At 36.2% G+C, this 12,592-nt stretch overlaps 1 protein-coding gene across 1 annotated transcript; it reads right to left on the reverse strand.

Moving 5' to 3' along the window:
• Positions 1 to 573: 573 nt before the first annotated feature.
• LOC124257716 (ribonuclease H1-like) lies at positions 574 to 12,372 on the reverse strand. The gene is made up of 8 exons (XM_046691878.1): positions 12,218 to 12,372; positions 10,758 to 10,849; positions 7,454 to 7,729; positions 6,007 to 6,124; positions 4,520 to 4,574; positions 4,111 to 4,195; positions 3,530 to 3,654; positions 574 to 3,020 (listed from the first exon to the last, which is right to left on the reverse strand). The coding sequence occupies exons 1-8, from the start codon at positions 12,340 to 12,342 to the stop codon at positions 2,931 to 2,933; spliced, it is 966 nt and encodes a 321-aa protein (XP_046547834.1). The 5' UTR covers positions 12,343 to 12,372; the 3' UTR covers positions 574 to 2,930.
• Between the last annotated feature and the right edge of the window lie 220 nt (positions 12,373 to 12,592).

Below are 12,592 nucleotides of genomic sequence, written 5' to 3' on the forward strand. Positions count from 1 at the left end.
ATCGATCAGTGCAATTGGGAACCGATCCCGTTAATCCACCCCTCTTACGACAAGCGTGGGTTACTGAAGACCTGTTTTAACCCGGATCTTCATGGGTAACACCCACCTAAGAGGGACAGAATCAAGGGAAAAACCTGAGGAGACAGGGTCAATGGTGGATATATGAGGACAAAGGAGGACATTCCACTTGTATGAAATGGACAAAGGAAATATTTCTTGGTAGACATGGTCAATTGGTCAATTATTGGATGACATTGACAGCGAGCCTGACCACCAGATCCCTGTTGGACAAAAGACTGAAATGATGTATGTCATATCAGTTGAGTCTCACCAGTACACGACTTTACCTCTGAAAAACCTGAATCATCAATGAGAGGGAACTTTAATTCCAACCCAGTAGGGCATATGGACAAGACAAAACTACAGGTACACTTAATGTGATAGATTTATAAGTTTTTTCTGTGTCTCAAGAGAAATATTGTTTACAAAATACATCATCCAAGTAATCTGACCATTTGAAATGAAATCTGACCTGTTGACTAAATGATAATGAGAAACCATAAAACACTAAAACATTTTTGTCAAAAATTTATTAATGAAGCTGTACTATTTCTGCATGAAAACAAACCATGTAACATAACAAAAGCAACATTGTGCCCATAAACATAAATGCTAGGCTTCATCATGTAATAATGTCAGCATGACTAGGTGAATAAAATCATGTTAGAAGTTTTCTTTGAAGTCCATTTTATTCTGGGACAAAAGAATTTGGATAGTACAATTTGTTTGTGGTCTGGTATGTGAAACAATGATAAATTTCTTGAAAACAATCAGTGAATGTAAAGGATTGTGAAACAGATATGCCTTACATTGTGGGGAAATATCATCTTCCCAAGGCAATGGTGGTAACTGATTGTGAAAGCCAGGTTCCAACACTGACAAAATGGGCTGGAATTTTGTGGGTTGATCGTAGAGCCACCAATGGCTATTCTAAGTTATGTCTCTCCTATTGACAAATCAGATTCCACCTTTCACATTGCTAGTATTTCCCTTAAACAAAATGGCAGAGCCCATTCAAAACTATGTGATTGCTGATCAAGATCTTGGAGAGCACTGTGACAATCAACATGCTTGGCAAATCCTGCAATTTAAGGCACGGCAGTTGCCAAGTTGTTAAGGAATCAAATGTTGATTTCATTTAGCAACTTTGACTGGACTATGCAGAGACTCATTAGACCAGCCAAAACATAACTCCATAATTCCAGCGAAGTTCAGCTTTTATAGTCAGTTAGCTCCCTTACCTAGGGAAAATGGGGAAAGGTATGACACAGGCCAAATCGACAAGCACACGCACCCACGTACACAATATGACTATATTTCAAAGTACCTTTTCATTCATGCATGTGATACATCATCATAACATGAGAAGGAGAATATTCTTTGGACACAAGTGTATTGCAAAATTTTACCAGTACTGGAAAAAGCTTATTAAAATATGTCTTAAATCAATTTTTATTTGAGAGGCTTTTTCGCAAAATTGACAGTATACATATGTATTGAAGATTAATACATTGTACACAATTCGCAGCATACAATTGAGCAAAAGCATTGATTTATCCCATATGCCTGGGTTCAAAATTAAAGAAAATGATTTTATGCCAGTTTTAGCAATATTCAAGCAGGGTAAACCCAAAATGTACTTCACACATCATACCAATGAGGGGAATCCAACCCAAACTTTAAGGCACAACAAGCAAAAGCTTCAACTATCAGGCAACTAAATTACCCCTTACCCCTCTGAGCAAAACATTCTTAATCCATGTCATGATGGTTTTAGAACATGTCAAACCTGATCATGGTTAAACACTGAATTCATCAAAATCATTTCCTTAGATGTAGCAGTTCTATTGCTGGAATACTGCTGAATGGGCAAATTATTATTATTGTGTAAGTTATCCTCTTTATAAAAACTGGCAAGCTGAAGGCAATAATTGTAAATGTAAGGAATTTGACCAAATTGCATCATTATCATCTTCCCATGTAAACAGAATTTCTTCAAGGTAGTAGTACTGGAATGGAAATTGTTTAAAACTCTGTGTACCAATTGGTTAATGTCTATGAACCTAAATGAGGAGTAACAGACACATGGGTGTGATACATGTGACTCATGTAAATAAGTACAACTCCAATCAAACATGAACATAACTAGTATATAATCTCTATAACAACCGACATGTCAATACACGACCATGCACATCAATTATATATTTAATATGACCAGTACAACACTCAGGAGATTCAGACATTTCAGTTCAAAATTATTTAATGCAGGGGTAACAGAACACAGGGTTTATTATTATCTGTTTATTGTTGACTCCAAAAACCAGGCTGCGAACCACCTGGATTATGAAAATAACATCCCAAACTGTGAGCCAAATTTCTCATAACACTTGTGCAACAATATTCTTTGTATCTTGATCAGAGTTTGCAGAAAACATGTTATATAAATGCAATCAACCTGGTATTTCTAGCTATGATAACATGATATATGTGTATGTATTAATGAGAAAGCTGATAACAATAAGTGACCTATACTACTCAAATAAATGTAAGGGCCACCTGATTCTTTCCAGTCACATAGTCAATCTGTCATGCCATGGACTCTTGTAATATGAAAGAAATGGCTGTTCCTTTACCTTTTTTGAGTAGTAAATTCACTTCATGTAATGTCACAAAATATCCGCAACAAAAGAAATTCAACCAAACACATGCAACCTACAGTACGAGTATGCTACTCTACATACAAATGATGCATCATATAGACCAAAGTACAATATCTTGTAAGCCATAGTAATTGGAAGCTTTCATACCAGTCACCACAATCTGATTTATTGGAGTATTCATAGTGTTCTACTACATGTTTTCAGCTCCTAGTCAACAGATGGTTTCCTGGCTCCTTCATTTGCAAGTTTGTCTGCAGCCTCATTTCCAGGGATACCTTGGTGCCCACGAACATGCATCTGTTACAAAGTACATACGTTTATAGCCTTGATATATTCACTGAAAAACATCTCATCTCACAATACACTTTTATAGCAGAGGGTCTTTGAACATTTTAGAAAAGAACCCTCAATAACTGCATTTAAATCCATTGTTCTTTTCTTAAGTATTTTCTCTTTCATTCAGTAAAAATGGAATGATATGTCAGTTACTAAGAACTCAAGTACTTAAGTTAAACCGAATGACAATACAAACAGGACTGCAAATTAATCCTCCAAATCTGTTATGTTCAAAGAACATCTGTTTTTCAAGACACAATAGATTATGTTTGGTGATAGTCATCTACTCATCATATCCAACTCCTTTATATGACTCAATCAATTCTGCTTAACTATCGATTAACAACTTTTATGGTAGAAAATAATTGCATTCAAAGCAGTTTTTGCTCTACCATTCTAATTACACCCATAATCATGCTTGTGGTGAAGATTTCATTTAGATGATCTGAATGAGTTGCCTTGATGCTCACCCATTTGACATTGATGCCTTGCAGGACCTCGTCCAGTTCCTGGATATCCTCCTTGTTGGCTACCTCCGTCCCAGCGGCAGTCTTCCACCCCTTCTTCTTCCACCCCTTCACCCACTTGGTGATACCTGCACACAAACATGCTCACAAAAGTTCCACTACACATAGCTCTCATCTTTGCCCATCATGAGCAAGTGAGAATATTTTTTAAATGTTAGACTTCATTGGATGATTGGGTACCACATTGCAATATATACTGAATCTAATAATAGAAACATTGTGGACATGTAGTATATCTGTATACATGTAACATGAAATCCAGTCATTGAAAACTAAAAATACCACAGCCTCCAGATGGGGCTCCCAAATAATAATACAAATAGAGATCAATTAATATTTCAACATTTACTTTCAGAATATATTTTCTTATTGGGATTCTCTAGTAACTGATGACCCTTAATTAAAGTCTATATTTAGTTGGAATGTCCTGAAGTTCAAAACTAATAAAATCCTAAATCCTAAAATTAAATCAATGACTTCTTGTACTATTAAATAACATGCTAATAAACTGTACAGTAACTCACAGTTGATAAGAAATTCACTGTCAGTATTGATCACCAGGTTCTTGAGACCCTTGGACTTGGCCTGCCGCACTGCCTTGGCTGCTGCCTGAACACAACATTTCAGTCAGTTACATAGTGTTTCCATCCTATGAAGAATGTCAGTTAGGAGATACTCTATACATAACTTTATTTTTTCTTTTCAAAGAGTGTGCCATTTCCACAGGGTATTATATGTTATCTGCAGAGTGAGTGTGTGAGTTTGATTTTACAATGCTTTTAGCAATATCATGGCGGGGTACACCAGAAATGGGCTTCACACATTGTACCCACAAGGGGAATCAAACCCGGGGCTTCTGCGTGACGAGTGAATACTTTAACCACTAGGCTACCCCACTGCCCCCTGTTATCTAGGCTTGCTGTTTATACTCACATGTATCTCAGCTCTGTTGTTTGTTGGTCTGCCACCCAGCCTTTCTGAACAATTGCTGGAAACAAACCCCATATATATATATATGTAAATATGCCATCATAACAAACCATATTTAATAGACATCTTAGTATATAAGTTTCCTTTGCATTCTCAAATTATTGTTTTTTAAGTTGTTGAATTTCTGTCAAAATATTTCCATATATTTCTTAAAAATAATTCATTTTCAGCTCGTTAAGTGTTACCAGTCAGCAATTACACAGTATATCTGTACCTCCCTGTTACTCACTAATTGTCCTATGCCAAGAAGCTGTCGACCAACACCTATTGTTAAACTGTTTGCTTTGTATAATCTAGAGAGAATAAACCATGTATATAGACCAGTAAACAATCCAAAACACAGTATTACTGTAAGAGTGGCAGTTTAGATGACTTTCAGGGGTGTTGTTAGTATCCAAAAATACGAGAAAGATTTCACACCCAGTATCAAGTGTTTGTTGACTATGTTCCAACCCAAGAATTACTACACTACTACAACAGCAATCACAGTCATTTTGGTAGCTTATGAGCTTACGTAAGTTACACCATCTATTCTGCACCACAAACCAAAATAAAGAGTGCTCACCATGGAATATCTTTGACATCTCTCTGTCTATAACTATTAGTAAATACTCAAGAAAAACTACTTAGTGTTTTCAGTGATATATTTGGGACTACACTTTCTTAGTAAAGTACAAATTCTAGTACTTGGAAGCTGCAGTGGCTGACTGGGTTAGATCTCTGACTTTGTGTGTTGGTGATTAGGTGCCTGACTCTGACAGTGTGGGTTCTAATCCTGCATGGGACTCAACCGAATAAAAGTACAAAAATCTGTACTTTACTAAGAAAATGTGTGTGTGTGAGAGAGACACAGAGAGAGATATAGAGAGAGAGATAGAGAGAGAGAGAGATATGTGTGAGAGAGAGAGAGAGAGAGTGTGTGTGTGTGTGAGTTGAGTTTTACGCCACACTCAACAATATTCCATCTATATGGCGGTGGTCTGTAAATAATCGAGTCTGGACCAGACAATCCAGTGATCAACAGCATGAGCATCAATCTATGCAACTGGGAACCGATGACATGTGTCAACCAAGCCAGCGAGCCTGACCACCCGATCCTGTTAGTCGCCTCTTACGACAAGCATGGGTTACTGAAGACCAATTCTAACCCTGACCTTCACGGGTAACTAAGAAAATGTTATCCCAAATATAACATGTTACATAAACCACTTTCTAAAAGGCATTGTGTATTCATTCTTGTTTTCAGGATTGTATGAGAAACATCAACACATTTCCAAGATATTTTATGGATTTAAGCTTCTGTAATGATCCCGAAACGTTATGTGGGAAAGAATAAAGAAGCTTAAATCCATATAATATCTTGGACATCTATAACAACTTCTAAATGCCGCTAAAACACATCAACACATTTGCCAGTTTTGTGGGCTTACTTCTTATGTCCAGGGCCCCAGAAGACCCCTATCCCTGCCACTGCTCCTTTCTTGCCGTTGTTGAAACACGCCCCGTCAGTGTAGACTGAGGGAGCACTGGGGTCAGTGAATGGAGTACCTGTGTATGGAGAAACCTATGCTCAGAAATAATCACTGAATTAACTTTTAGGACATTTAGTTTCAGATCAAAAGTTCTGATAAATGAGCCTTCAATTTACACAGTCTAAGTAAACTTAGACTCAGTATTATTCGTTACACTGCTATACTGAGTCTAACAAAACCTAGTAGAAGGTCGCGTCAGCTAACCTTTCCAATTGACCAATCAGAACACAGCTTAACAAATCGCAAAAGTGGACATTTGCACATACCTTTTGAACTTTTACCTCGAAAAATTTGTACCTGAACGATTCACAGCAGTGAGTAAACATTCGCTGAAAATAGTGTTTTGTCAGTATTCAAGCATGTCAACTTGAGGAAATATTAGCTAATAATAACCATGGCAACAGGAACCCCAAAGCGTATATACTGCAGGTCAAATATCTGTGTTTTATGCGGATTTGCGTTTGCTGGGAGATCAGTGTTGGCGACCGGGACCGAGAAAATCCATTTTGTAAGTCCCACCGAACCCTAAATAGTAGCCATTGTGTGATTGGTTAAATTCGTTCTGCTGTCTCGCCTTTGATTGGACGGTCATAGGTCGCTCAAAGGTTACCTGACACGACCTTCCACAAGGTTTTGTTAGACTCAGTATAGCAGTGTAACGAATAATACTGAGTCTAAGTTTACTTAGACTGCAAATTACAAGACAAGAAATCTTTTCTATAAAAGTGTCATATGCATATAGGTGTCAAGTAAAATAACTGAAATGATAGTACCGTAAAATATTGCTTTACTTTAGAACTACTACTCACCCCAGTTAAACAGTGTCAGAAATTAGAAGGCTCCTGGAATCTCTGATGATCTAAGTCAGAGTATCTGAGGCTAAGGACCCACTAATGTGATCCTTCTAAACATTGACACTATGACGAGGACACCTTGACTTTCTCCCTCAAGACCAAACACTGTATGGACACAATCTCTGCCCAACACTTCTGAGTCAACGAGGCTGAACTTCAATCATTTATGGTCAATTTCAGTTTGACTTTTATCATTTGATCTTATTACACTAACTAAGGCTTTACTGGACTCAGTGTCAAAGTGATAAAGATAGAAACAAAAAATTACATGCATAAAGTTAAGAGGGAGGGAGTTTAGTTTTATGCCCCTTTTAGCAATATTCCAGCAATATCATTGTGGGGAACACCAAAAATGGGCTTCATACATATGGGGAATCTAACCCAAGTCATCGACATGACGAGCGAAGGCCTCGACCACTAAGCTACCCCACTGTATAACGTTAAGATACAAATTCAGTTTTATATTTACAAAAAAATTGAAGTGCACCCACCAGACCAGCCTGAAGCATCAGAGGAGTCTTCAGTTTTAAGTTTCTTGCTTCCCTTGTCCGATGATCCCTCAGAGCTGGATCTCTTTAGACTGGACCCTGCTGCTGCTTCTTCTAAAGTATCAATCTGTTCACACAGAGTGGAATAGGTTGATGACATCAGTTCCAGCTGGCCCTGTATTTTATTGGCTGTTTTACGTACTGAGTTCAAGGCTGCTGTTGCTTTTGAGTCTGCCATACTTGGTATAGAACAAAAGTGATTGGAAAAGGCACTTTCACCTGGGGAAAAATGGAAAAATGAAGTAGTAACATTAACTTTGCTTGGATGATTTTACAAAAAATGCCTGATGTAAAAGCTAAAACAAAAAACATGTCATGATTTGGAAACTGTCCAGTTTATACCAACATATACACACATCAGTGTTTCATATTGGTTCATTAGTCCAGGGCAATGACTGATTGTAATCCATTACATGTACATAAATATGGTAATGATATCAAATATATCCTGTCAAAAGTAAGTATCCTGAAAATGTCCTTATGTCATTTATCTAGCAAAATCATCTAAAATGTATATAACAGATTCAAACATCCTTTTACAGACAAACTGTACAAGAATGCATGCACAAATGGCTGCAACTTGGATGCAAACACAATATTATGAAAACCTGCTGGTTTAAGCTTCAGTGGTCAAAGGTTTGAGTGAAAGCTGAGAAGATCAAAACGTCCTTGCAGGTACATGGTACTAGTGCCTCTATCAAATAAAAGATAGCTTGTCCAGCTACGACTGTATGTACATATGCAGGGTGTGGTATGTATACACTTGATTACCATAGGGCATGATTCTGGGTATGTACAAATAAGCCTCCCTTTGTAGATATTCAGAAACCACAGTCCTATTGTAATTTTAAAATGCATGAACATCCCATCCTGTAAATACACCTTGAAGGTGGACAATGTCTGAGAAAGTGCCCATATAATCTACACAAAATAGCTTATACAATGTAAACAAAGAAACTGCTATATCCACACCACTATTTCTTACTGCCTATATAATCTTCTATAATGTTACTTTAGTATGGACATGTATTCCTAATAATTTATTCCTTTTGGCTATGCTCACAAAAAATCAGTACATCTTCATTCTGTCAACGCATGTGGTGTCCAAAATCTGCATTATAGATGGACAGATATACTACACACTGAACTAACAGATATTCATGGATATTGTTAAACTATGTGTATTTGTGCGTTGTGATATTGTTATTAATTCACAGGATTTCATATCGGAAAATGATGTACAGACATACAGGATACTATGAACTACCATCAGGTCCTAACCATGACAGACATTCATGGACTTTGATAAAATAAGTGTATCTGTGCATAGTGTAACAGTGTATTGTGTGTTGCTAAATTCATAGGATTTATATTGGATTATAGGACACAACCATGCACTGTGAGTATTGATTTTTATTTCTGTATTATTTCCGTCAAAACAACCAAATTAGCTGCCAAATGACTGGATACCCACAACTTCTTATAATTCTAGGTTGGATTCTATATTTGACTTTTGCACGATTGTTTTCGACTTGTTGAGGGTAAACATATTTGATCCATTTTTCTATATAGAACCCCAGCAACATGAATGGATAAATAGGTGCACTTATGCAGCGAATATTATGTATTGCTAAATTCATGCACTGTGAGTATTGAGAGGATTAGAAGCTCTATTTGATTTTGCTTGATTGTCTATTTAGTTAAAGGTAAAAATATTTGTTCCTAAATAGTAAATTTACCTTTATATTTAACTTTATGGATAACCCTACAGAGCAGGAGATTATACATAACTGTTTTAATAACGTGGGTTGGGGATGGTAGCACTGAGCCGTAGGGTTACATGACGGAAGTCACAGCTTTCATCCTTGGTTTAATCTTTCAGTTATGTTTTTCAATAAGATATTCACTTTCATATCGCACAGGGAAGCACTACATTATAACATTGGTACAGTTGGCTGTTTGCTCAACAAGTGAAACAATAACTCTGGTTGCTAGCACAAAACATTCACATGATGGCACAAAAACTAAATATTTTCTCTACAAATTGCCAAGGAATAAATAATGAAAAGAAAAGAATTGATGTTTTTGAAAACTTAAAGAAAAGAAATGGAAATATTTACTGTTTACAAGATACACACTTTACTAAGGATATAGAGCAGAAAGTTAAACTAGAATGGGGATCATCTGAAGTACGCTGTTGTTCATTTACAAGTCAGTCTAGAGGTGTAGCCATTCTATTTCAAGATAATTTTGAATTTGAAATACTACAAGAAATAAGATATGAAAATAATGGAAACTATATAATACTTAAGGTTAAACTAGAAAACGAACTGGTTTCAATATCGTATTGTCCACAGAATTCTCACAACCAATAAAGACCTATACAACTATAATATATTAGAATCACCACTATGTACATTTTGCAAGGCTGAAAAAGAAACCATTGTTCATTTGATGTTTGAATGCAGATACATAAATAGGCTGTGGCAAGACCTTTTAAATTGGATTGAAGATAAAACAGACACTACTATAAACCTGGATCCGAAAACAATCCTTTTGGGCTTTCATGAAAAACGTATCGATGTTCTGAACTTGATATTTATCATAACAAAGGAATATATATATTCCAGAAAACTAGCAAATATACGTCCAACCCTTGAAAGTCTCAAAGCCAAATTAAACCACAGTTACAATCTCCATAAATATAATGCATACTCTGTATGCAAATATAGCAAGTTCACGACTTTCTGGTCATCATGCCACAACTTATTTACATAACCTACTCGATCTCACTTATGCTTGTTACTTAATTGTGCTGTGTATTTGAAATAATGTTGTGTATGAATGATAAAACTGTACCAATGCGAAAAAAAGAAATAAAGTGAAAAAAAAAAAAAATCAGTACATTTATCCAGCTACTTATGAGCTGATAGGCATCATTATGCAAACATGGTCTTCACTGAAAACAATACTGAGTGTCATAAGTCAATATCCTAGAAAATGAACCAATATGTAACTCCATGCTATTAATGGACTTCTATTATATTTTCAGCACAAGTTTCCACACCTGAAAAGAATGACTGACAAACCAATGGAATTTCTGTTCTGCATAAAGTAACACTGAAAAGTAAAACTACTCATTCAACAAAATATTTGCATTGGATCTATGAAGCAATTCAATATGTTACATTTGACCACTTTCTAAAATGGCTTTGTGTATTTCAATTCAATTACCAGTTTTGCTCACCTGAATCAACAAACTCTAGGGCTAGATCTTCAGTAGCAAATTTTTTGTACCTTGCACTGGGAAATTCAGATACCTGTGCCTTACACGCCAGCCTGAAACATTAAAGATCAGTGGTACCCAAAGAGAGCTTTGTCCACTCAGTGACCATGAAGATAACTGGTAAAATAATAAGAATCACTTGGCTTTCAATCTTTCTTTATGCAATCTGTGTGCCTGACTGTATGACAGCTGCTGTATGATGACAGTATGTACCAGGCAGTGGCCCAGTATCTGTATATCATCTGTACATTCCCAATTATAGGTATTACTCTGTATTTATTCTAAACTATTCTTTGATTGTTTTCCATTTAAATGGGTTTGTGATGTCTCAAAACTATAATTTCATTTCAGTCTTGAGTACATGTATGTATAAAATGGATGCAGAAAAGAATATATAAGGCATCCCATGAGATGAACAATATTATTCAGGGTACCCACATCGTGAGAAGAATTATATAAGGCCTAAAAAATATAGAGATTATATGATCTACCAGTACTGTATGCTCGTTCCATGTCATTACTTCAAAGGATATTCATATTCCTGTAAAGCATGAGTGAATATGTTTTAAGGCTCCTGCAAAGACCCTTGACATTGAATATATAGATGTTACCTTGGAACCCTAGATTTTGTCTGGGAAAAACCCTGCGTTTAAGAATATAACATGATAAATGCCTTTTATGGCTATCACTAAAATGTCTCATATATATATAAATTTACCAGGACTGCATGACACACACAATTCTTAAAAAATACAATGCAAGGGTTTTGTAAATAAAATTCATAACAATAAATCTTGAAATAATTACAATATTCTGATAGATATCAGTAAATGCACAAAACACATCTGCTTGTGTCCAAACTGAAAAACCACACCCAAACACATGTGGCGTCATTAACAATATAATCGATCTTATCTAACGTCTTACTTTGTTTTATATATATCTCCCTAGACCACATTTCACGGGTTGACACCCGCAATCTTAATGCGCATGAAATTGTTACAGACTATATCTATGAGCAAAAATACTAACAATACACACTAAATGTACGTAGGCCGAGTGCAGTTCCTTTCGCTCCCTCTGTCCTTTGGCGCGAAGAAGCGTGTATCACGTTCCCCACTTCCAGTCCACGCTGACCTATGCTTTATTTAGCTGACGCCTACGCTACACACTTCAAAGTTTGTACAGGTTAGATTTGCATACTATTCTGAAAGAGTCACAATATGACGTTTGATTGAGGGAACGAAAGTTACTGTTACCAGTATTTTATCTTGAAGAATCTTCTCGTTCTGAACCAAAGTATGACGCATAAACCGATCGACTTTCGGTATTGCCCAAAATATTTCCTTAGTTTCGATATAATGCCCGAATTGAAACGGAGACTTCAGAGTCAGTGAACCATGTCACAACACGCCTATTACCATGATTTGTATATTCCTGGATTTCTTCCAACTCTGACAGCATAAAACATATTATACCTAAAGAAATGGTAACTTTCAGTCGCGATTTTTATACCCACAACGAATGATCGTGTCCACGAGGACATTCGTAGCAGACAGCTTCTGCACCGTACTACTAGCTTAACAACTGACTTACTTCGCTACGAACTTCTTTTTTATTATGTACATATTAGATGCCCACAACAATTTTCAGTGATTTTTAAAAAAAAAAATAACACACTTAGAACTTTGGAATGACAATTTTGTTCCACGACCAGATAATTAATTTGTAAATCAAAAAAGGTTTTATTTACAGGTGTATGAAAGTAATTTGTTATGGAAATAGTATTTGCGTTT

The sequence above is a fragment of the Haliotis rubra genome, unplaced genomic scaffold (assembly GCF_003918875.1).
Source record: "Haliotis rubra isolate DU_JTF1 unplaced genomic scaffold, ASM391887v1 Scf10, whole genome shotgun sequence".
In the NCBI taxonomy this organism is placed as follows: Eukaryota; Metazoa; Mollusca; class Gastropoda; order Lepetellida; family Haliotidae; genus Haliotis; species Haliotis rubra.